At 41.1% G+C, this 27,061-nt stretch overlaps 1 protein-coding gene across 3 annotated transcripts in view; it reads left to right on the forward strand.

Annotated features, from left to right (window-relative positions):
• LOC133465064 (potassium/sodium hyperpolarization-activated cyclic nucleotide-gated channel 1) overlaps nt 1–21,248 on the forward strand; it is a 121,717-nt gene extending 100,469 nt beyond the window's left edge. For all 3 annotated transcript variants that reach the window (XM_061747471.1, XM_061747470.1, XM_061747469.1), the window contains 2 exons: nt 4,641–4,805; nt 15,764–21,248. In XM_061747471.1, coding sequence (XP_061603455.1) covers nt 4,641–4,805; nt 15,764–16,836 — 1,238 coding nt within the window. In that variant the 3' untranslated portion in view covers nt 16,837–21,248. The remainder of the gene's footprint in view (nt 1–4,640; nt 4,806–15,763) is intronic.
• The last annotated feature ends 5,813 nt before the right edge of the window (nt 21,249–27,061 follow it).

A 27,061-nucleotide genomic window follows, 5' to 3' on the forward strand; every position in this document is an offset into this window, starting at 1 on the left:
TTAAATCGAGCCAAAAGAAGAAGGGCTGCTTTCTGTCAGGCGCAAGAACAAAATGGAGGTAAAGCCTGTCGGAAGGGGTTGACTGCAGTATTAAACAGAAACAAATTGAACTTTAAATCCCAGGAATTGTTTTACATGCTTGATGTACAAATGAATGAGCTTGGTGGAAGTTAGTTAGTTTTTTTTTTGTTTTTTTTTAAATTAGTTTTTTCACTTCTGACACGTCTTGTTAACAATAAACCAGGATGGGGAGTAATTATAGAGGAGAAGATGAAGAAGCCATGCTAACCGCTGAGCTATCATGAAATGTGGTAACAAAACACCAGAATAAGTGCTTCGGTGGCACAGTATACTTTTAACAGATGTCTGGCTGGAACCGCGTTACAGCGGAGAATAACCAACCAGTTAGCAGGTAAAATAATAATAATAATAATAATAATAATAATATTGCGGCACGATGGGCGACTGGTTAGCACATCTGCTTCACAGTTCTGAGAATCGGGGTTCAAATCCCAGCCCCGCCTGTGTGGAGTTTGGATGTTCTCCCCGTGCCTGGGTGGGTTTTTTCCCGGGCACTCAGGTTTCTTCCCACTTCCCAAAAAAAACATGCATGGTAGGTTGATTGACGACTCTAAATTGCCCGTAGTTGTGAATGTGAGTGCGAATGGTTGTTTGTTTATATGTACCCTGTGATTGGCTGGCGACCAGTTTAGGGTGTACCCCTCCTCCTGCCCGAAGATAGCTGGGATAGGCTCCAGCACGCCCGCTAGTGAGGATAAGCAGTACACAAAATGGATGGATGGATGGATGGATGGATAATAATAATAATAATAATAAATAAAATACTAATACAACAGCTACACAGTAAGCACACAGAACAGGTCCAAAAACTAAACGAATTGGAACGTTACCGCATACGACAGCCACGAGGAGGAGCCTATAAGGTCCAAAGTATATTCATTTAAAGTATATTAAAAATTTATAATATCATAAATGTTACTTGTGTTTTTATTCCATAGAATTCAAAATTTTAATTTGAGGTCTGCACAATAAATGAAAATGAAACATTTTGGCCCATATCGTACAGCCCTAGTGCAAGCCATGGAATTCGCCCCAAAATGCCAAAATTCAAACCAAAATGGCCTTCTTCCTGGTCAATTTTGGGCATGGGTCCTTCGGACTTTTTTTGTCTGTCTTATCATGACAGACGTGTCCACCAAGTTTCCTGTCGATTGGTGAAATTGGTGGTGATGGCTATTTTTTTCCCATCTATCCATGAAGCTACTGAGCAATTTCGGCGTGGTGTTTAGGACCCCCTAAAAAACTTATTTCACCAAGATGCACACAGTACAAAAATATACAAAAACAAACACTATATGTCCATATATTCTTTTCATTGGACTAGAACCATATATGGCATTTCCTTTCCCTTCTCTGAGGGCTAATTTAATGTACAATTATCATTAGGCTTTACACGGTCATGATTTTTGGGGCCGCTCACCGATCAGTGAATTTAAAAAAACGATAACCGATCACCGATCCGAACACAAGATGGAGCAATGTGTCTATTTACTGTATATACTTGTTTACTTGATTGCTCAAAAAAATTAAATATAATTAGTGCTAGCAGTAGCTTGCTAGGCTACATGACGTTGTATTGCCTGCTTGCGAGCCGTATTGTATTAAAAGTACGTGAACATACCTCAAGCAAGCCTTAGAAGAGGGTCCTCTCCAGAGCACCGGTGACCACCAATAACATTTTCCCCTGTTTTGTTCTTATAATACAGTTGGCGCGATCCACTCTTCTTGTCCTCGCCATGATAACAAGTGTATCTGGTCGCATTTGAGTTGACAAGATAAAGCCCAATGATCATAAAAAGCAGGATGCGGCGGTATCGGAATACAAGATTTTATTGCAGTTGTCTGACATAGTGCAATCGTGAAAGAGCAAATTTGTCTTGTAGTCTGAGCCACGCATTACATGTTGTCTGTCTCAGACGTGTTATCTGTCCCACACCGCCGACATGTTTTTTTAAAAAAAAAAACTTTATTGGTGGACAGATATTTACAGTACTATGCCAAAAGACACGCGACAAGGCTAAAAATAAACTAGCTTTTGGATTCAAATATACTGCACACAATGGCGATGCGGAGTAAATGTCTTTTGTGGAGCCGATCAATTGATTAAAAGTACCGTCATTGATCGGATCGGCGAATTATGACATTAAGCCGATCAGGCAATCAGCATAAAATGCTAAATATCGTCCGATAGCGATCAGGCCGATCAGATCGGTGTAAAAGTCTAATTATCATGGGTACGTTTCTATATATTTTTCTGTACACTGTGTTTTAGAATGAATGACGTACTGTATGTATATGACATATTATGACTAGGAATGCACTGATGTAAGCTAGAGCAAGAATAAAACCATTTTTTTTTCATAAATGTGTAGATAAAGTTCATTAAAATAAATGTACATAGCTTAGCCATGTGGTTTTTGTCACTCTTGGACAAAGTAAAACATGATTGACACTTGGATCAATAGTCATTTACAATTTGAGTGTTGAATACTGTGACAAATGGGACGTGATGACACGTGGTACTGAGTCAGTAGATACGCTAATGCAAAGTGGTTCATTCCCTTCATATCGCAGAGGCATGCCTAAAGACTGAGAAGCAGGCAGCGCGGTTGGTGCAATGCAGCGTTGCGGTGTGATGCTTGACACGACTAGACTGCATTGCATTAAGATGCCATTACCTGTGCAGCGGATGATAAATGGTCTTAGCGTTGCTCAAGTGGCAGAGTTTAGTTACACTCGACGTAAGGCTCTCCTTTTGTACCTTCATGTTGAAGGTTCATCTGCATGCTAATGTGTCACGGACATTTAGTTAAGCTGCAGCCTGCAAGGCGGCACAGTGGACGACTGGTTAGAGCGTCTGCCTCACAGATCTGAGGACCGGGGTTCAATCCCCGGCCCCGCCTGTGTGGACTTTGCATGTTCTCCCCGTGCCTGCGTGGGTTTTCTCCGGGCACTCCGGTTTCCTCCAACATCCCCCAAAAAACATGCATGGTAGGTTAATTGAAGACTCTAAATTGCCCGTAGGTGTGAATGTGAATGCGAATGGTTGTTTGTTTGTATGTGCCCTGCGATTGGCTGGCAACCAGTTCAGGGTGTACCCCGCCTCCTGCCCGATGATAGCTGGGATTGGCTCCAGCTCCAGCACTACCGCGATCCTTGTGAGGATAAGCGGCTCAGAAAATGGATGGATGGATGGATGCAGCCTGCAATTAGTGTTTGGCGATAGGGCCTAAATTTGATATCACGATCCACCCCCTAATGTCAAAATTCCATATGACTCGATATTTATTGTATTAAAGTTTATAAATATATAAGACTGGACCTGGACCACACCAAATTGATTTACATTGTAAAGCAGAAGGTTTATTTAACATTATAAACATCACAATGAAATAAATTACCTTTCCCTGCAGGTATTTCAAAATATGAGCTCAAAATTAGTGATGCACGGAAATGAAAATTCTTGACCGAAACAAAACAAAACAAAAAAATGAAAATGAGATACCCAAGGCCAAAAACCAAAAAGTACAATTACATTTATGGCTATGACTGCAAAGCTGCCAACCTACAGAAATTCACTTCCAGAACAATCTTTCTGAATTTCCTCATTTTTAAAAACTGCGGAACAGTTATTGCAGTATATTATGTAATTCATTCATTAATTTTCACTGTGTTTAAGGCCTCCTTGCTAAATGTGCCATAAGGCTGTTAAATGTTTTTTCATTTTCAGAGCCCCCAAAATAACCCAGACTAAACCAGGCAATCATCCGCATAGTTATAGTTGAATCCCTCAAAATTCAACAGGCACACCATAGTCTGCTCGAGGTTAGCAATGGACTGTCCATCCATCCATTTTCAACACCGCTTATCCTGGTTAGGGTCGCGGGACGCTGGAGCCTATCCCAGCTGACTTCGGGCGAAAGGCGGACTACACCCTGAACTGGTCGCCAGTCAGTCGCAGGGCACATATAGACACGGACGACCATTCGCACTCACATTCACACCGTCACTGAGTGGGAACTGAACCCACGCTGCCTGCGCCAAAGTCAGGCGAGTGTACCACTACACCATCAGTGACTTGCAATGGACTGTAAAAATAATGCGATGCTCTTGTTAGCTCCGTTACCAAAATGGTACCGTTATGCTACTAATATGAGGCGAGGTTTTGCAAGTCGAACTTGGCTGTAGCAAGTTTTGCTATTACCAAACAATTAGAGGATGGGGAAAAAAAATGGAAAATCAGGATACGCCAGCTTTTGTGCCCCGCCGCAGATGCGCCGTCTACAAAAATAGAGCCCGTAAAAGCTGAAATCTGATTGGACAAAAAAACAAGTTGTATTGCAGCTAAGAGAAACATTCCAAAATGAAGAGAATGAATTCAATTTCATGGAACGAATATTAGAATTTGGATGCAGATAGGTGAGTGCTTCTGCTATTAGGTGAGCAGAGAAGGCCTTTTTTGCCCTGACAGACCGCCATTGCCCGGAGGCAAAAAAAATTGTATATTAGTCATCAATCAGTAACCTTTTGTGTTGTGTTTGTTTCCTGTCACCCTGCAGAGATCTGCCTTCTCACCAAGGGCAGAAGGACAGCCAGCGTGAGGGCCGACACCTACTGCCGCCTCTTCTCGCTGTCCGTGGACCACTTCAACGAGGTTCTGGAGGAGTACCCTATGATGCGACGGGCCTTTGAGACGGTCGCCATCGACCGCTTGGATCGTATCGGTAAGGGTCCTCGCGACGATGACGTCCTCCTCTCTCCTGACTGTTTTTTTTCTTGTTATTTTTTTGCCTGTCATCATGCATTTGTGTCATCTCTGGTCACACGTTTGCCGTCTTCCCTCCATGAAAGCATCGTGTCCGCCATCTTGTGCCGCATGGCCTTGGTATGCTGTCATTTGTCCTGATGAATTAACACACGTGTTGGAACCAGCATTAATCCTTGTAAAGAACCAATCTTTATGGTTGGATTAACTGGGGAGGATGCGCATGCCGCCGTCCTGGGGGTCGGGGGAGGCGTTGACCCCGCCCACCCTCACTGGACGCCAGCGAGTCGATGGAAGCTAACCTCACATGCATGTGTTGTGTGGCCCTCTTCCCACTCATCTGCACTCCTGGGTATGAGCAGCACCCCACCCCCGAATAAGAGGGCTCCAAATCGGGGGTGGGGAACCTAAAATACGGCGAGAGCATTTGAATGCAATTCTCAAAAAGGCCCACACACATCCAAACTAAAAAAAATCCTCATAATACATAATAAAAATGTTGTTTATCGTTGCATCATATTTTTTTATCAAATCACTATGGCCCTGGGAGGACTTTTGGGCCCCTAATGGGAAAAAGGTTCCCCACCCCTGCTAGAAATCAATCAAACACTGAAAATCAAAGCCAACGAGACGAAACAGGAAGTTGCTTCCGGCTGGAACGTCCCCACTTCCATCTCTAGAATAATCCGGTTATAAACTCCGCCACAATGGTGATTCCTTATTTTAAAATATCAATCAACAGAACTTTGCCATGAAATAGTAAACAAGGTACAAATTTAAAAGGGGCACATGTATGAAACAAACTGGGCAATCATTTCCAGCAGGGACGCTAATTTGTTTGTTGTGTTTACCATAATTTTTAATTGGCCACCAATTGAATATTGGCCATTATACAGTGGAACGTCTAAAGGTTGAGCAGAAAACAAATTTTACCAAAGGAAATATTGGAAAAGTCCTAAAACTACAACAAATGTACATCCAAAATAAGTACAATGTACATCTGGCCTTCACAAACTCTTTTTAAATGATCAAATGGTAGAATGATGAATGGCCCAATAAAAAAAGTGAATAGATATTATGATTTATTTGATTGATTTGACAGCCCACCCCAAAGAAGAAATACAACTGTCAAAGATCAAGTGGTAGAATGAATAATAATAATGACGTAGACCTGAAAGAAAACATACAACTGGATTTTTGACCTCCGGTTGTTAAATTTCCAAACAGTAGAATAATTAAGGGTCCCAATAATACCACATGAAAGCACACCTAGATAAAAAATTAAATCTGACGTTTTAATCAGAGAGAACAAATACTGCTTATGTCAAAAGGTGATTTTATGACACTCCACCCCACGAAGAAATACAATTGTCAAAGATCCAAGGGTAGAATGAGTAATAACCTTTACAAAACTACAATAAAACTGGATTTTATACACCTTGAGTGAAAATTCAAAAACGGTATCATTAATGGCCCCAATAAAACAATGAAACAACACCTAGAAGCAATAAAAACATTCTTTTTTTCTTTTTTCTTTTTTTTACCTTTAGTCATCGATCCGGTATCAAAGCCAATGGAGAATACCACCTATGATTGATTTATGGCGCCCCGCCCAAATAAAGACAATAAACTAGGCAGCATGGTCTGCCTCACAGTTCTGCGGACCGGGGTTCAATCCCCGGCCCCGCCTATGTGGAGTTTGCATGTTCTCCCCGTGCCTGCGTGGGTTTTCTCCGGGCACTCCGGTTTCCTCCCACATCCCCAAAACATGCACGGTTGGCCAATTGAAGACTCTAAATTGCCCATAGGTGTGAATGTGAGTGCGAATGGTTGTTTGTTTGTATGTGCCCCGCGATTGGCTGGCAACCAGTTCAGGGTGTACCCCGCCTCCTGGCCGTTGACAGCTGGGATAGGCTCCAGCACTCCCGCGACCCTTGTGAGGAGAAGCGGCTTGGAAAATGGATGGATGGATGGATGGATGACAATAAACTACTGTCACACTTGGAAGAAATAATGTCTGGATTTTATTACATTTAGTCATTGAGCCGGTATAAAATCCCAGAAAGAATACACCTTAGATCAAAAAGTCATTTATTGAGTCATTTATGACACAACACCCAATGCAGCAATAAAATAGATCAAGGTAAATAAAACATCAACTAAAAACTATAAGAAAGCAATTAAATGCACATCTGGATTTTACAACCTCCTGTTGTTAAAAAGATTAATGGCCATCATAAAACATGAACGTGATCAAATCTGGATTGTATTACTTTTAACCAGGGATCATAGAGAGTACCACTTATGTTAAAAAGTTAATCATTTACAATATCCCAATCAATGAATCAATAAAACTATCAAAGATTAAAGGCTAAAATGCTGAATAGCCATCATTAAACAATCATTGTGCACATGGAAGAAATCAAATTTCCGTATTTTATGACCTCTTGTTGAAATACCAAATGGGCCTAATAAAACATTTAAAAATCCAGGCCTTGAAAAAATTGAAATATGTCATATAGGTCATAAATCGATAAGCAGTATTCGCTGTTCTCTTCCGACTTAAGAGGTTCCACTGTATTATTTAAAAAAAAATATATAATAATAATAATAATAATACAAATTTTCAACAATACCTTCTTCTTGAGATGCTAACATTATTATTGTGACGACACAGAAAGAGAACATAACACATTTTGTTGTTGGGCTTCCACTGATCACCCCCAACACACGAAAGGGCGCGCAGGCTCGGCGGCTCCACTTTTCCATGGTGCTGCTCACTCAGCTGGGCAGCTGGAGCCGAGCCCAGCGTCTTCCTCCGACCATACGCTCGTCTCAGCGTTGTTTTTCGACTAATTACACGCTCACACGAGCAACTAAAGCACACTCTGTATCCGTGTATTGTCATATGCAGCGTCCCAAAAATAGCACACCGCGATGAAAGTCTTAACAACATCCATTGGTGGTAAACTGCCTTTTCAATGCGCTATGTTTTTGTTTTGTTTTCTGGTGCCTATTATGGTGGTGGACCTGTAGTGTGTATCTACCTGTTCCAGTTGCTTTTCACTGTCATGTCCATGTTTGTGCGTCCTTTAGGCGCGTCGATACGCCCGATTGTGGTCTTATTACATCGAGTTAGTGTAACCGTGTCAGGACACTCTGCTCCAGTGCAACACAACACATTGATTAGCGCCACTCATCCCAGACGACACGCGTGTTTCGTGTAATGAAGGCAACCTTTTCTCCTCGGACTGACATCCCTGTACAACAAACATTATGCACGTTTTGTCTGCCTGAAGTACAACTTGGCAAGAATCTCATTTGCTGCATTTTGTATCACATTTTACATTTATGTATTCAAATTTGTGTATAAAGGCATTTCAAATTTTAAATACTTATGGACAGTGGGTGTTTACCCATTAAAACAATTCTCTAAAATCACCATATTTCCTCATCTAGTGGTCGTTATGTGCTTGACAGCTGAGAGTACCAGGCTTCTGGCATGGGTAAGGTCTTTATTACAGGGGAGACCTTTGTAACAACGGAGCAAAGAGTATTTTGGTTTGTTTTGTCAAAAAGAAATAATTCCATAAAAAGTATGTATCTCCAAATGTTGATAGATTTGATCTAAAACATAAACATACAGTATAAATATATATATATATATTAATTAGACAGCAATTATCCAATCAAAAAATATAAAATCCAATATGTAGACTAATAAATATATTTATTGTTTGTTGTATTATGTCCTCGGCCATTCATTTCAAGAGGAAACGGTGACGAGGTATACTGTACTGAAGATTAGCACTTTCTTCTACAACTCCGGCGTAAAGGTCACCTTTACTGGTGCCATTTGCGAGGCAGCAGTGTCGTGGTAAAGATGTCAATAGCCACACAGCGATTTCAGTCATACAAATAGGTAATTATACCACCTAGTATTGTTTTTTTTTTATAAACAACTGTTCAATGTTTCAGTACGTTTTGTACAACTTGCTGTTCTTGAACAAGTAGCTAAAGGACTAAACTCGCAACAGGCGTTTTCCATGAATGGCCTATTAATGGCCTGGCTCAATTAGATTTGGTATTCTTCTTCTTCATGCTGTTCACTTTTTGAAATCGTGAGTCCAAGTTGACCCTAACAATTGCCCAACAGTACCTTGCAATTGCAAGGCTTCAAACAGGATATGGCCACTTCGCTGAATGCTACGAGGACAACAACAGACATGAAGAGAGACTGGAAGAGTCACAGAAAGGCATACTGTAGAAGTCCTTAGAAAACGCATTGGTGGATTCAGGGGTCGAAAACTTGTTGTCATTTATGCCATTCAGCTCCTTGTTAGGAAACAGCAAGTTGTGCAAAACGTACTGAAACACTGAACAGTTGGACGTGTGTTCAAAGGTTTAGAGAAGGTCAAATTCAATTCACATGGAAAGGTTGTAGTGCAGAGTAGTGTATATTGACATTTCCGCATACAGTAAGTAGCGCTAAGTGGTTCAAATTCAGCCTCATTTCAAAAATGTTGATGAAACAGAGTATGGCAAAGTCATACTATGAATTTGCATCTTAGTTTCACCAAAGTCCAAGGAGACGGGGTTGCATTCTTCGGTTTGGAGAAAGGCGTCTAAAATGTGTCTCCGTGTGGCCTTTCACAACATGATGCCCTTTAAGCTGAGTGCAAATCTGCATTTGCCCTTTTTCCTGTTGTATTTCAAAAAGGAGCGAAAACCGCCCACTCTGAGTGACATCTCAGAGTGGCGTCACTTCCTGTCCCGCCCACCACCACCACCACCACCACCAAACAGGGGAGTTTGTCTCATACAAGGGAAGACTCGTGCGTTGTCATGACTGTATCGTTTCTCTCTCTTTCTCTCTCTCTCTCTCTATATATATATATATATTTATATATGGACTGCATTTGGTAACGTGCTTGTCTTGCTCTTATTTGAGAAAAAAAAAAAAAAAGCAAAGAAAAAAGTAACGTGTTGCACATTTGACGTGATCTTTTATCTATCTAAAAATCACCTGACCAGGAGTCCGTCTTGAGACGAGCTCATCTCGTTTTCAAGAGTGTCCTGGCCGACGAGTAGGCACCAGGTAAACACTTCATTCCAGTTGCAACATTCGAACAGCGACTTAAGAAAAAAAACAAATATTTAAAAAAAAAAGTGTGCCTGTCGAGGCCGGCTCAGTTGGACCCGCGCCTAAATTTATCCTCCGAAAGCTTCTTGTCCCCCACCCTCATCCCTCCTCTGCACTAGGATGCATACACATACAGTATCTCCAACCATCCGCACTGGGCACCGGATGGACACATAACCAATGGGAGACAATGCAGGAAACACAGATACCTCATTCACATGCCATTTTCTTACATTTGTTTTGCTTCTATAGAATAACCACCTGGACTATTGCTCACCTTTTGATTTGGAATATTTTGTTCAAAGGGCTCAAATCTGCAAAACTTTGCTCATGCAACCACCCACCCTCTAGATTTTGTCACATTACATTACTTATTTTCATTTTGTCACTTTTGATTGGGTAACTAAAATACAACTTCTTTGTTTAAACCATACATTCCAACTTGAGTACCATAAAAGAATCACCTATCACACATTTTGTTGGACAAAAAAAGAACAAGGTGCTGATTTTCTTCTAGACACAAAGATTATGACCATTATTGAGCGTTTTATCACACTGTGGTATGAATAAGGGCCGTGCTTCTCCTTAAAAACAGGGGTGGGGAACGTCCGGCCCGTGGGCCATCCGCGGCCCGTGAGGGTATTTGATTCAGCCTTGCCATAAAATTCTAAAAAGCCCATTTTGCCTACAAATGCTCATAATATAATATCATAAACATTTGTTCCATCTTATTTTTTTATGTGAATAATATGCCGCTCAGAGGACTTGATTAAAAACATTAAAAATAGCCCCGGTTCGGAAAATGCTTTCCCACCCCTGCCTTAAAGGAATTCTTATAAATGAAATTGACTGTATATATTTTTTGTAATTTTTTTCATTTTTTGTTTTGTTTTAATTAGGCACATCACTGAAGATTTCAATCATGTTTGTTTTCATGCTAATGTTAATATTTGTTTGTTTAGCACATTTTCGCCAGTTTTCTTCTTAATTCATATGTGTATTCATATTTATGTTTTTATGGATATTTTTTTTATTTATTTTGATTTATGTATTTTGTGTTGTGTTTTGGGGGGTATCTGTGTAGGTGGGACTAATAACCCAAAACAAAAAATAGTTTTTTTTTTTCCATCATAATCTTTTGTCATTATGTAGTTAATTAAGTGATGTTTAAATGTCTTTTTTTCCTCATTTTTCTAGAGTTCAGTTTAAAAGAATTGTTTTTTTTTCAAGTATATACAATACCTAACAATATTAAGAATTTCAGCTTCAGCTTGTAGTGTTTAACTACCAAAATATGATTGGGTAGATTGGTTTACATTAAAATATTAAGTACATTTTTAAAGAGTAAATAATACTTGGAAAACATAATTATTTTGATGATAACGAGATGTGGAAAATGCTAAATTCAGTCTGCTGCTGAATCTTTTGCAACTTGCTCATGTTAAGGTATTTGTCTTACAAATGGTATTTTCTCAACAGCAAAACTTTATTTTAACCGCTATGAAACTAGCTACCTTGGAGGTTGCGATGATCAATCGGAATAGTAACGAATTATGTCTGAAATGGTTCCGAAAAAAGTAGTCAATACAGAGTGTCGCAAAAAGACGGACATCATTTTGGAATCGAATAAGATTCCCACTCAAATGATCTCTAATGTTAACAAATGTTTTACTCTTAAAGGAAACATTCTGCTTTCCCCCCCCCCCCCACAATTTGAAAGGGTTTCTTGGTTTCGTAATAATTGTTCACAAACGAGGCCCATTTTGAATTTGTCAAGCTTTGTGAAAATCGGTTCCAAAAAATGGGATGAAAATGTTACGTTGAATATGTTGGCGGACTACACGGAATACATCTTTTGTTTTTCAACATGAAGCCTATTTCATTTGGTTTGCTAAGACGTAGTTACTTATATATTCATATTTCAAATTAGTCGTTTTTGGGATACAGAGAAATAGTTTTAACATTACAAACCTAAAAAAGGACTAAAACAAAGTTGTAACATTACACGATTTTTCTTATTTAAAAAAAACAACAACGAATATCTCCCAAATTTATGGTTAATAATTGATTTCATATGCGGGGAGATTGTCAATTAGTCGGTGTCTCGGAGTGCACTACTTGATTCAGTCCAAACTATTTTGCTGGTTAAAAAAGGAGAAAAGAAATGTTAGGGAAGACACTCACGCAGACCTCGCCAAAACGAACGACCCTTGTATGGAACCAGGAGTTCAGAACGTTTCCTTCAAATATTTGAGAAAATGGTGATTTGATTGCTCCTTCGTCAAGTACTTGCCGCTCCAGTTCCCACCAGCAGTTTAAAAAAAAGAAATCGTTCTGAAATAAATGTTTAAAAACAATTTTTTAAAGATTGCAGGCAAATGTATTGAACTTAAATGTTAAGTACAACAAAACTGTACTTATATAGGCAGTGATTATTTTCCATGTACTATAGGGAGCCCACGTGCTATAGTAGACATTTTGCAGGCTTTTTAGCGCCAAAGATTCAGCAAGTGAAGCAGACCAAAAATTGCTGTGCACTCTATTCCGATTATCTCCTTTGGAGCCTGTATTTTCTGTTGTCAAAAACAGCCATGTGAGTGTTATGACTTGTTTACTGTTCTTCCAATCCACAGAGCTAAACCCTGTCACCTTTAAAAATGCCATACAAACATCATTGTAAGTCAACTGGTAGTGTGTGGCGCTAGCTGTAGCCTGTAGTGAGAAACCACATCAATCCTCCGAAAAGCGGACGTGAGTTTGTTAACTTACCGGCGGCCTTGAGCGGAAAAACGCCGTCCAAGCGTAGAAGTGAAGTGAGCGAGGCTGAAGCCTTGAGCGCTCTTGTCGTCCACTCCGTCTTCTTTAGCCGGCAACGTTATGTCACGGGCTGTCGATACGCAAAGCCCGCAGTGATCGCTAGAAATAAATCCTTTGGCGTGGACGGCCTCAGTCGCTGCATCATCATGACAAGGTTTGAAATGACCGTACCGGTCTGTTACCACAGTTTGCCTTGGAAGCTCCAAAGAAGCCACAAAAACGCTTGGTTGGTGGTTAGGCTGGACTGACACAATTCCGATTTGTGCCATGGCAGCGTAAACTCTGTGATAGTGAAAGTTTCCGATGGTTTAGCAATTTTGGGGTTTTCCAAAGCTGCGGCAGTCCCTCCAAAACAAAATCACAACTCATCGTTTTTGGTTTTGTTTTTCCATTCAGAAAAGAAACTTCAAGTAGAATGTTATAAAATAATGTCACTTTAAGGGGCGGGGGGGAATAATCAATAAATATACGAGAATCGTAGTATTTTATTAAGAGAAACCGGTAGTTTTTACCAGGGGCGATTTCGGGGGGGGGGGGGGGGGGGGGGGGGTACTTCACACATGTTCATTTTACAAGAATATTAAAGTAATACATTCTAGAGAACATAGTGAGAATTTTTGAGACCAAGTTGCCTATTTATACAAAAAAAGCTATAATGTTCCGAAAATTGCTTTAGCATTACTAGAAAAGAATTGTAGTAGTACGGCGGAATTCCTTTCAGTCTATGGCGGCGACATAACCCAAGTTTGAAAGACCCGTAAGGTGCTGTAGTATGACAACTTACTATCGCTAATACAGCAGTAAAGTCATAAATACAGTAAATATTGCGTATAATATAAGAAAAACACCTCAAAGCCATACATTTAAAACAATCAAATGAAAAACAGAATGTACGGCAGTAACTGCGCGTGCCTTCACGTATTCTTACACCGTAGCACCATGTAGTTCATTGCACATCATTGGTAACATGGAAAACTCTTGTTGTGACTGTCATAAACTGAGGACCGACCCCCTGTGGTATTATGAGAAAAAGACAAACCATGACAAGTGTAAACAAATGTTCTATTAGCGAGAATGTTTTCTCATTTTACGAGAATAAAGTCATACGTTTAAAAGCCAAAGTTGTTTTTTAAAAGGATAAAAAAAAAAAAAAAAGCCATAGTAATAGTTGTAGCATTATTTTTGCAGAAATATTTTTTTATGAGCATAAAGTTGTATTGTCATGTCTTACATCATTGCAGCGTCAAGAGAGGAAAAAAAGCACTGATTGTGTAGTGGTAAATGTGATTCCCAGTCCGTCCTGGTCCCGAGCCCACAAAAAATGGCTAGGTTGCATAGCAACTGTGCTAAACAGATCATGCGAGTGACTCGCTGTCCGACCCCGAAAGTCACAATAACAACACCGTGAAGAGAACACAAAAAAAAAACAGCACAAAATCGTACATCCTTAGATCAGAATCAGGCCTCGTCCAAACAGATAGAATATACCTCATCAACGCGAGCTGCCATGATGCATATCCAAACCGTGCGTAAAAAAAAAAAAATTCGCAACATGCCCTTTATGATGAGTAATTAGTCCGTTTTCAATATGAATCAATTGTATTTCTAAGGCCTATCTATGCGTAGCCACTGTGGCAAAGTCATTGTAAATACAGTAAGGGAGGGATGATGCAATGTTCTACTTTAATTGCGCGGTCCAGTTGGAAGCACAACTCTTGCCATGCGTAATTGGTTCATAAATGTATATGAAGGACACCTCAAAAGCACTCTGTGGTAACAGTGGTAAAATAGACCTTTTTGTTTTCTTTTACTTCATCTTGAGAAGTGGATATTCTAGATGTCCTTGTGTGATGTGTGCCAGTCCTTGTGGTATGAATAGACTGCGAATTAGACATCTTTAGGAGGGAAAATGTCCAGCGTGGCGACGCGTGGCTGCGACTCATCAGTATTCCGTGTTTTGTCAGCACTTTTCCGCCAGTCGACGCCACACGTAATCTTTTGTCTTCTTATGTGTCCTTCACCCCCTCCTCTCGGATACCTTTAGTCACCATCGCCACCATCACCATTCAGTGTACCTCACACCTCACTTTCCATACGACCGAGCTCATAGTGGATGTGTTAAGGTGCAGCCTGAAGACATTAGAAATGACCGTGAGCATCATTGGTCAAGTCCAGAGGTGGTAAAAGTACTCACACACTGTACTTGAGTACACTTACTCTGAAATGTCCTTGAGGACAAAGTCATATTTACTGTCAATTATATAAAATAAGCGTTTTGATAGCCTTAGCACAATGAGAAAAGACCTGATTCTTTCTCGTACTGAGAAGAACAAAACATTTTGCTTGTCACGTCAGTTACTGTTTTCTGCAGCCAACAGGTAACTAGCGTTGGCTTGACTTTTATGCTATCGAAACAGCGTGTTCGCATCGTTTTGCTGAGGTTGTGAACTGACTAGGCATGGGCCACTATCAGATTGTGAGCAGAAATATTGCGGGTTCTTGGTATCACGGTATTGCCATGAAAGCTCTAAAATGTAGCATTTTGAAATATTTGGCTAAATAGCGAGATTGGAGCATGTCTATAATATTTCTTTCCCCAATTCTAGACACGCTAACTCTCATAGTTGCAAACAATTTCAACACTGCATCATATTAATAGTGATGGGTTGTGCGAGTAGGATATCAGGACAGCCGACTTCATATTTTTTCGACTGAGGTGAAAGTTTGATGGGTTCACCCCATTCGACCATCATTCATCAAGCTCACTCGCTGCTCGCATTTTATGAAAGAAAATAAATACCCAATTTAAGTACACGTAGCTGAATCATCTAGTTCAGAATGACAGAGAAGAATTAGTAGTTGGTTACTTCCCACCGCTGGTTAAGTCTTCAAGCTGCATCTTGATCTGATTTGCTCTTAGCCAGGCCGGCTCACCTCTCTCGACTGCTCCTCAACAGGGAAGAAGAACTCGTTGCTGCTGCAGAAGTTCCAGAAGGACCTGAACGCCGGCGTTTTCAACACGCAGGAGAACGAGATCTTGAAACAGATCATTCGCCAGGACCGGGAGATGGTGATGATGGTGGAACGCAAGCAGTCGGTCAGCGGGATGAACTCGACGCCAATGTCCGGCAACTCCATCATTAACTCGCCAGCGCAGCCGCCCTTCTCCGCCGCCTTTGGGATGAGTCAGTTCCAGCAGTCGTCGGTCCCTTTGACCTACAGTGCTTCAGCTATCGCCAACGCCTCCGCTGCCCGAATGCTGCCGGCTGCCGCCGCAGCGGCCCTCTACCCCACCACCAGCGTTTCCCATCTCGGTTCCTCCTCCGCCAACCCTCAGACACCGCTCCAGGGAGCCATCATGTCGCCGTGCTCCTTCACGGCCGCCATGTGCAGTCCACCGGTACAGACGCCACTGGCCAGCCGGAGCTTCCAATACGGCTCTCCCACGGCGTCCCAGCTGTCGCTCATCCAGCAGCCTGTCGGCCAGGCGTCTCTCACCGGCCAGCAGTCGCAACTTAGCCAGCAGACACCTGTGTCAGCTGCGGGCGGTGCCGCGACGCAGCAGCAGTCTCCGCAGCAGCAGCAGCAGCAACAACAGGTCCCTTCGCCCCAGCGAGGCGACGTCCACAAGAGCACGCAGGCTCTGCAGTCCGGCAGCTTGAGTCGAGACGTGCGACACTTGTCGGCCTCGCAGCCATCCCTGCCGCACGACACGTCGCTTGGGCTGCGGGCGCATCAGGCCTCGGGCGACTCGCTGGCCTCCATCACGCCGCTTGCGGTCACAGCGGCTGCGGCGGCCATCCAGGGGATGAGTCTCCAGAGCGGCATCCGCACCACAGTGCCCCAGCGGGTAAATTTGTTCCGGCAGATGTCGTCGGGGGCCCTGCCGCCCGTCCGCTCCGCATCGGCGGCGACGGCAGCCTCGTCGTCATCAGGTCAGCACAGGGAATCCCCTGGCTCACGGAGAGATTCTGTCCTGAGCAGTACGGAGACTGACCAAGACAAAATGCGCTTTGCATCAAATTTATGATCCCATTTTTTTCTTTTTGATTCTTCTTCTTTTTGTTAACCATGAAGGAGCTCCAAACTACTTCAGCATTGTTTTCTCTTCTCAGATAACCTCATTGAAATCGTGTACATACGACACCCTTGGATTATATTTTAGACACATTGTCTCCCTACTTAAGAATGTATATTATACAGATAATCTCTTTTTCTTTTATGCCATATCTAGGAATATATACACATACAGTATCTGGTATATGGCCTGTGTGTGTGTGTGTGTGTGTGTGTGTGTGTATATATGGTACGAATGGGAGAGATTGCGCGAGTGCATGTGACTGCGTGTTGAAATCCAACTATAATATATTTCGCAATGGCAATTGAAAAAAAGCTGTAGTATAAAAAAAAAACACGTCTTCCTTTCTGAGAAATATAATGAATTATATACAATGTATGACTTTTTTTATTTATATATTTATGATTTTTTGGGGGGTTTGTTTTTTATCTGGAATGCATTACGGATTGTGACTTCCTTTTCCACCAATGAGGAAGAAGCAGCTTTTAGCGTCACTGTGGAATCATACGTGCAAAGTAAACACTTGCAAATCATCTTTAAAAAAAAACAAAACAAAAAGAAGAAGAACAAACAACAACAACAACAAAAAAAGCACACGCTCACACGGAGGAATTTTTCTGGACTTTCAGAAAACAAAAGCGTACGGAAAGTGTTTGCAACCTCGACAGTGTTAAGGGAATGAATAAGAGAAAATGCTGCTTTAAGACGAGCGTGACGGATGGACGAAAGGACGGATGGATGCGTTTGTTTTCTATTCCTCATTTGGGATGGTTGAAATGTGACGTAACGACGAGACAGAAAGAAATGAAACTGTGTATATTTATAATATTTATAAACTAAAGAATTATCACCATTATGCAATAGACTGTGACATAAAGATTACCTATACGTGTGCTGTAAATAGTTTTTGTGGAGCTAGTATTTACAGATACTGTGTGGTGCATTCTCTCTATCATAAACAAATGTCTTACTTCTGTCGGGAAACCCAACTAACCCACCCGCAAACGATAAAACTGACAAATGAACCTTAATGCAAAAATACAGCATACTGATGAACAGGCTCGACGAGAGTACCATTTGAATTTATTGTTACAGTATATACATTGTCTTTAAAATGTTTCCGATTTCAGCTAGTTTCATCTACCTTGATGCACTTTTAAAAGTCATTTCGATTTACCGCACTATGAAATACTTGAACAGACCCAAGACTCCAATTGAGGCAGGTTGGGTTTCGAGAGAAGCTCAGCTGTGGCATTGGAAGAATCCATCCATCCATTTTCTGAGCCGCGCGGGCGTGCTGGAGCCTATCCCAGCTGTCATCGGGCAGGAGGCGGGGTACACCCTGCACTGGTTGCCAGCCGATCGCAGGGCACATACAAACAAACAACCATCCGCACTCACATTCACACCTAGGGGCAATTTAGAGTCTCCAATTCATGCATGTTTTTGGGATGTGGGAGGAAACCGGAGTGCCGGCACGGGGAGAACATGCAAACTCCACACAGGCGGGGCCAGGGATTGAACCTGGATCCTCAGAACTGTGAGGCTGACGCTCTAACCGGTTGTCCACCGTGCCGCCTGGAAGAATCCAGTGTTGTTGATTATTTCTTTTTTTTCTGGCAAATTTATAATATTTTTTTGAATGATTTTTAAGCTTCCGTTCAACTTAAGACCACTGAAAAACCACTCTGAACAGTAAAAGGTTAAAAAAAAAAACAGTAAAATAGTTTCAGAGCGAGGCTCCGTAGTGGTAATGTAAGAAACCAGTAGATTTATTTCAACTTTAGATGTTGCATTGCCTAATTTTTGGTGATATTTTCTTTTGTTTTTCCAGTTTCTGTTCAATTTTAGTTATGTAACACTAATCGTGGCAAATGCTATCTTCATACAGAACGGATTAAGTAAGGGCCATGCTCAACATGAATGAACTGCAAAAAAACTACAAATCCCATGGTGGTGGCCATTTGCCTCACCAGTTGGCTTTAGCAAGAGTCTCAACGGCAGCAATGTAAGAATCCAGTTTTACTACATGAATTGTTTTTGTAGACAATGTTTGGTTGAGTTTGGTTCCCCCCCCCCCCCCCAAATAAAAATGAAAAATATGCACTCTTGTTTGGTGGCGTTGGAGCTTCCTAAATTCACAGCCTTTGATATATATTCTTGAATTCTCATGTTTTCCTCTCCTCTTAACACCGGTTGTTGAGGCTGCTACTTCTCTTGGATTAAAAGCCAAAGAAAAAAACGTGTCGCATCAATCCTTTGGCTCTCGCTGGATTGAGGTCTTGTGATTTGTCACTCACACATTGCCTATTTTCCAAAGATTTGGTTTCAATTATTAACTGTACAACCACCGGAACGTTTGACTTTGTAGATTCAATCTCCAAACCTTTTTACAAATTTAGAGGCATATTTTTAGCTTACCATTTTTGGGATCAATTCTGAATTGGAAACTTCATGAATGTTTAACTTAGTAGGTTCTACTGTTAGGATTTGACAATTGTTAGTTACCGGCAGGTGAAACTCTGTTTAACCCAAATTTGGTGGATCGTGCCGTAGTAGTCTATCAGTAACCTATGTAATGTAGCACTAAAGACAAAATAACAATATTTGTATCAAAAATACTTCTAGGCCCTAAATATAAAACAATCAAATAAAAAAGAGTACCGTCATTTTAATATGAAATATTTTTACACCTAGCTAGTTTATTGCGCGCCGTTCATAAACTCCAAACTTCATATTACCAAGGACCCCATTAGTATTAACAACTGTCAAAATGGTAGCTTTTGTTTCAGAAATGGACTCGACAAACAAAAAAGATGATTTAAAAGCGAGTCAATGGAGGTAGCTTGAGAGTTTGTTGCATTATGAGATAGTCCCCAGGAATCATTAAGGACTTTAAGCTTTGGCGAAAAATGGGCCAATGAAAGGCTGCAAAGCGCACCTGTTTGCATTAAGGTTCTACGTCTCATGTGAATCCTTCCTCGTGGGCTCGGACACACTAAACCAACCCGAAAACGGTCGCAGAACTTTCCAGGCAAAGACCTCGACTCTTTCCAGTTCGCATCTGATGGATCGGAGAGGCCGTCATTATGGCCTCCAGGGTTGCTTAGCACATACCGTAAATGCAGTGAGATGGTCACGCGTATCCGAGCCCTTTGGGGAATGAGCTTTTGGCTACAAGTTTGTGTCGATGGTGGACCGATACGATCCTGCCACCGCCGTCAATGAAAGCATGCACTGTCACGACAAAAAAAACAAAAACAAATGTTGACGTTAAATGTTGATGTTCGATGACGTTAATTGTCCGTCCGCCTCGCTGTTGTCTGTGCGAGCATCAACCTTTCACATGGACATTCTTACGTATTTGTGCCTAAACTAGAGCAATGTTCCGCTCATCTTCGGTTCATTCCCGACGTTCCTCTTCTACATGTTTTATGTCTCTGGGTTTGTGTTGTTGTTTTCTTTAGACAGGAAAGGTGTTGGGGCGACGGCCAAATGTCTCACGGCATCCAACTTTTTCAAGCAGCTTGTTTATTTTCTCTCTCACATTCACACTGTAAAGTGGATTTTTTTTTTTTTAGGGGGGGCGAATAGTGCAATCTTAACACAATAATATCACGCACGACAAAACATACAAACGTTAAGCACCTTTCTTACCTTTTCTTTTTCATAGCTTAGGCACTGACGTTTGTGCAAGGAAACTGGCCAAAGCGAGAAAAAAGTAATTGTCTTTTTGTTGCGAATTGCACTTTTCAAGTAGAACACTGAACATATTTTTGGGTGGCGGGTTTCCAGCAATGAGCGCTTAATTGTGAATCTGCCATAGTTGCATAGGAACGAGTGACGACGCATCGCAGGACTGTTGCTTTTCGTTTTTTTGAATCTTATTTTATACTTGCCTTCGGAGGGAGTGCTTCCCAACTATGTGCTTTTGTTTTTATCTTTTCTTTCCTCACTCTTTAGATCACAGTTCCCAGACGGGCATTAATGGCGACGTAACAAGCTTACACTTTAGCAGCGTAGAGAACCCTCAACAAACCAGCACATACTGTATGTTTGTATGTATATTTTGGATTTTGTTCTTTCTTTTTTTAGTCATTGTTCGTCGGTTTGTTTGGTGTACGGGGAAGAAAAATAGAGATGCAAAAAGAATTTTCGTAGAAGACGAGAGCCACATTTCGGTTTTGAGTTTTTTCGCGGAGGACAAGAAAGATTAATGTAACCTTTCTTACAACAATATGCAGACAAACAGTGTTTGTCAAAAAATTCCTTTTTATTTGTATTTTGTTTTTGTTTTACTTTATTTGTAAATAATAAACCTTTAAGATATAGAAAATAAACGACATATTGTCATTTAAAAGCAAGTGTGTGTGTGTGTCATCGTCTTTTGGATGCAGGCGAGTCGCCGTAGAATCTGTAGATGGTTGGGAGAAGGTTCTGGGAGAGTCAGCACTTCCAGGCCCGGGTGAAATATTGAAAATACGTTCGGGAGAGGATTTCCATTCATTACCTTTCAAGTGACAGGACCAAAGTCGGAAAGCTGCCTGTCCCAAAAGATCAATTCCCTCCCTTGCAGCTCAAAGGATTGCTTTCTTTGTTCTGAGCATCGACGGCTTTCGACGCAAACTTGTCTTGAATAAATCTCCCGAGGTTCACGTTGGAGTGGTGGTGTTGCTTTGCGACCGCCATGTTATCGCAGCAACATTCAGCCTTAATGAAACACGGAAAATGAATTCTTAAAGCGGGCATCGCTTTGACTTTTCCATTTTGTCTTTGTCAGAGAGGGATCATTCCCTTCCCAATGATGAGCTTAGTAATTACATCCAAGGAGCTTTTTTTTATTAAAACAATACATCAGTGTCTTTTGGGCTTGTTGGAACTCAAGACCAGCAAAGAAATACATTATAATCACCTGGTTATTAGCTGACTTTTTTTTGGGTTAACAATTCATATCATTCTTAGCCTCCAAAAACTCCATTTAATCATGCTAAGCGACCTTATTAGCATGACTAAACATGGCTAATGGAGCCAAATGAAAGAGGCAAAGCTCACAAAAGAGTGGTAACCATTCATTCCTAAATTGGGCACTCAATGAAAGACTTGACTCTAGAGCATCATTACAAGTGTGAAAGACTTTCCGAGTTCGTACCGACGAAAATTTATATTGTCCCCCAGAAGCCAGTTTCACTTAGAATTTTGCTTGGCATCGCAAGTAGACTCCCAAAAAAAGTATCATTAAATCATACTATAAAACCAACAGAAAATCTGCCACCTTGAACCCCGGTCCTCAGAACTGTAAGGCAGATGTGTTAACCAGTTCCCCACTGTGCTGCCTCCGTCCAAATCAAATATTGAGGTAAAGTACACTGTAGTCTTGAAAGTAGGTAATGGCCTATCCTCAGGTCCGAAGACTACATGACGCAGAACTTCCTAGAAGTCAGACGTAAATGCCGTCCATTTGACTCTTATCAACCGGATGCCTGAAACCAGATCCAGCCTTTTCTCTTGAACCAAAGCACCAGTACTATAATTCTTCTGCGGATTCTCTAACTTTTTATCATCAACTCTGAAGTGTAGAACGGCCTCAGTTTGCATCATCTCCTACCAATCTTAGACCGAAGCCTTTGTCCATATTCTTTACCTTTGTCGCATTTCGACCAGAGGATCTAGAAACTTTGGGAGCCGTGATCTTAATCTACAAAATTGCCCTCGAACTGGGAGCTTGCGCTTCGGAAAGGTTCAGGAATGACGTCGTACTGAGAAAGGCTATGACAAACGGACAGACACAAATGTGTTGAATTATTTGTTTTCAGATGACACCAGGCCAATAAAGGCCAAGACACAATAGCAAGATTGGGCAAGCGTCTTTACCTTTTGAAGTGGATTTTGACCAGAGGAACTTCGAAGAAGATAAACCTGGGAACCACTGTATAATAATAATAATAATAATAATAATCTAGATAAGCAATATTTAATTTATAATGGAAAACATTACTTAACCACCCAAAAGTCCCTGAATTGGGAAGGTTATTCTTTGTAATGGTTCGGAGATTTCACTTACGTTTTTACGGGGATTCAATGCTTTTCCATGCCGCGGCACTGATGGTATACAGGGATGGTGTGAGTGTGAATGGTTGTGTATCTGGCGACCAATCCAGAGCGACATCTCCCTTTCACCCCCAAATCATCTGGGATAGGTTCCGCCTCCCTGTGACTTTGAACAAGAGAAACAGCTCGACAGGCTCTGTTGTTGGTATGCCAAGTCATCCACAAGGTTAGGAGAGCTTGGAATAAATCACATGAGTTTCATTTGGCTTTTGGGCAGTAATTGGATTGATTTCCACAATGTTCTCATGGGCTTGGATGGCAGTGGAATCGTAGGCATTAATGGCCACTTGTTCCACGGATCTACGTATGTTTGAAATGCGGCCGCACTTAAACCCCGGGTGTCCAAACGTTTACCCCCAAGAGCCGCATATAAAAAAAAAAATGTAAGGCTGTAACTTCAACTTCAGCTTATTGAACATGCTAAAACCAATTCATCAAGAAATTATGTATTATTTAGCTATTATAGTCATTTACTCTTTGGCTTAAGGCAATAAAAATTTTGGGGTGGCCTATGGGGCCAATATTCCACTGAAATATACATATACATATATATATATATATATATATATATATAATACAAAAGCTCTATATAAACCAATTTATGAGTATAAGTAGTAGTAGTCATGGAAGTTGTCAGGGGTGTTGCACCCATTAGGTTTGTTGATCTCGCAACTTCCCACTTTTTAACACCCAGACTTTTTGTCAGCATTGCTGGCTATATCCAAAGTTACTAAGTTTATGCTAAGGGCCGCTGAAAAATGGAGAGCAGCCAGCGAATAGCCCTTGGACCGGAGTTTGAACGCATCTGACTTAGACCTTGATACTGATGCTGCATTGATCCACTGCATTAAGTCTTAGTAAAGGATAAGAGTCTTGGACCTCATTACAAATCTGGTTCGTACTTTGGGATCCTGCCTGCGACTATCCCAAACAGAAGCATGACGAAACTCCCCCTGGTTTGATATCCTGACAAAAAGTGACACAGCTTTCTTTGTGGTTATCCAGAGACCATATGGCTAAGGAATTCTCCGTTTGCCCTTTTCGGGTCCGCAAACCGACAGGCCAACTCCACTATCATTCCCTCCAGAATGGCCGCTAACAAGCTGCAAGTTCCAGACCGAAAAAGATGAGCGAAGGTCTGTGAGGGCCGGGGGTCCCGCGGGATAACCACATGGTGCCGGCGCTCTGTTGCTTCTCCATCTGCATGGGAAAGCACTGAGGTAAGATTTTTGGCAGACATTCCTCCCAGCATAAGAACATGATGGAAACCATATGTTTATTATATTCGCTTCAAAAATGTTTTTTTAATAAAACATTTTTTTTTAAAGTCGTAATTGTATATAGATTAAGTTGTGTGAAGTTAAAAGAAAAGTCATAATTTTATGAGAATAGAAACCTATTTTTCAGGTGGAGAAAGTTATATTTTGAGGAAAAAGCGTTCATCTTTTGTTATATTTTTTTAAGATTTAGTTGTTGGTTATTAGAAAGAAAAATCATCATTCTTAAAAGAAAATATTTGGAATCTTAATTGTAAAAAGTCCTACTTTAATAACATAGAATTATACTATTTTTAGAAATGTTGAGAAAATGAGAAAAAGTATGATTTTGTTCTTGTAAGATTATGTGGTTCTTTTCTCCAAAAAGTCACAACTGTTTTCTCCAAATGTGAGTTTTTTCCCGTAATATTACGCCTTCATTCTTGGAAAATTGCCTCTTTGTTTTCCAAATATTCTTACTTTTTTCTCACAGGAAAAACATATGACTTTATTGCTATAACATACAAAAAAAAATCTCCAAATGTTATGACTTTTTTCTCCAAATCTTTTGACATTTTTTTCTGTTAATACCATGACTCAATTCTTGGGAAGCAAGACTTTTTTTCTGATAAGGTTATGAGTTTTTTTTTTCTCACGTGAAAAATATGACTATATTCTTGTAAGATTGTTTTTTCAGTTCTCCAAAAGTTACAACTCTGACTGACTTTTTTCCCCACATTTTTCTTATTCTTGAAAGATTAAAAATGTTCTCTTCTTCAAATGTTTTGACTTTTTTTCACGTACTATCATGACTTAATTCTTGGAAGATTTGCTACTATCTACGAAGATTAGGATTTATTTTTTATGCTGAAAATGTAATTCACTTTTCTTCTCCAAATATTATGACTTATTGATACTAATATTATGACAAACTTTCATTCTCCTTCTCGTAATTGTACCTATTTTTTTCATTTCAGTGTGACCTTAATACTCCTTCATCGAATTGATTTATGAAGTCATATTTTTGACATTCTCGAGGTCTTAATTGATTCGATGAGAGCTGGAAGTCCTCACTCATCAGGTCCTGATGAGTCCGTGTTATTGTTGTCCTTACCTTGTCCGACCTTGGGAGAACCACTAAATTTTCCTCCACTGTGATACTATTCCATAGATTCAATTACCTGCGAGCGCTCGTTATCGCTCCGACCGTGCGGATGTCGGCCACCACGTGTGTTGCGTGTCCTTGCCGTGATGCGTTTCATTGATTTGGCAGCAAGGACACCTGTTAGTTTGCAACTGTGCGCAACCGGATGACGGCGTGCCCTCTTATCAAGGAGACATTTTGGATCCAATTTCATCAGCGCAATCAAACACGTCAGTGGAAGTTCTCCTTAAGACATTGCCGAACCAGATCGACCTTCCTCAGTGGTCCCACAAAGGTAACGCTCACCAGGAGGTGCCGATAGTGGCGTTCCACAGGGTGACCGTTTGGGCACATTATTATTTGATGTTGCTTTTGGCATGTTAATGTAAATTTATATATACAGTATAGTCATCACTATATATATATATATATATATACTGTACAACAAAAACAAAGGAATTGACCTTGCCGTTCCAATACTTTTGGAGGGGACTGTAGGTGATGACATTAAAAAGTGTAGGGTTTTTTTTGTAGTTTTTGAGTTATTAGAATTCACATCTTACTGATTCACCAACTTTGGCAGCACAAGAGTCCTACTTAGAGGACTAAATACATACTATTGAACACAAACTAATATTTATTAGCGATTAGCATGTATCGATATAAATCAGTTGTGATTATAATGAGATGATTTGTTTTATCTTAACTTCCTGTTGAGTGAAGCTTCCTTCTTTTATCTTTCTTCTTCGTTGGTTTTGTGGTTGCCGAGCGGTACCCAGATGCGCTGCGAGCCACGTTGACCTTTCCCCTCGGCATCTCTCCTACACGTCGCGTTTAACCTCACGCGTCAAGGCCCGACATCTCCGCTGACCTCCGCGCGGAGGTTGCGGCCGTCTTGTTATCTCGTGACCCTCGAATGCAACACGCGCACATCATATTTTCTCCTCGTGTGAATGGAATCATAGATACAAGCCTCATCATTGTGGCAGCCCAGAAGAAAGACAAAAGCTTTGTCGATCTTGTGAGAATTCAGCTCATATTTTTCTTCCCGTTTTTTTTTTTTTTTTTGGGGGGGGGTGGTTTGGCCCTGCCAGACACCCAGGGGCCCCCTCAAATATTCAGGGCCCCATGTTTCCCCCCTGTTCGGCGCCACTGGTGAGCCCTGGTGTAATGGGTTGCATAAGTGGTGAGATGTACCACTTTTTGGCAGCTTTTAAAGTCGTACCTAAACCATGTCGTGAGACACACCTGTCGCCCGAATTACCAAACTAACTACACCTTCAACCAACGAGGGTCATCCGTTCACATCCACCAAACTGTCCCATCGCTACAGAAGAAATCTTAATGGGAAATCGATCACATTCACCACCTTGACTGTTTAATCTCCGATCGTTTCCTGCTTCCTCGGCCTCCATGCCGCCGCCGCCGCCGCCGCTACCGCTTCTGCGTCTATTGATGCACTGTCAGCAAACCCAGTTAGTTCCTCATCGTCTCCTTCATGCAACGCAACTTTCCATCCATTTTCTGCGCCGATGGTCGTCCCTGCTGTTTTTACTGCTAAATGCTGCGGGAATCTCTCACGATGCCTCCATATCGTACATTAACCACAAAATATCAATATTTTCATAAGTGGAAGTATTGTTTTTTTGAGGTTTAGTCGAACCCTGAT

This window comes from Phyllopteryx taeniolatus, chromosome 15 (assembly GCF_024500385.1).
Source record: "Phyllopteryx taeniolatus isolate TA_2022b chromosome 15, UOR_Ptae_1.2, whole genome shotgun sequence".
Classification (NCBI taxonomy): Eukaryota; Metazoa; Chordata; class Actinopteri; order Syngnathiformes; family Syngnathidae; genus Phyllopteryx; species Phyllopteryx taeniolatus.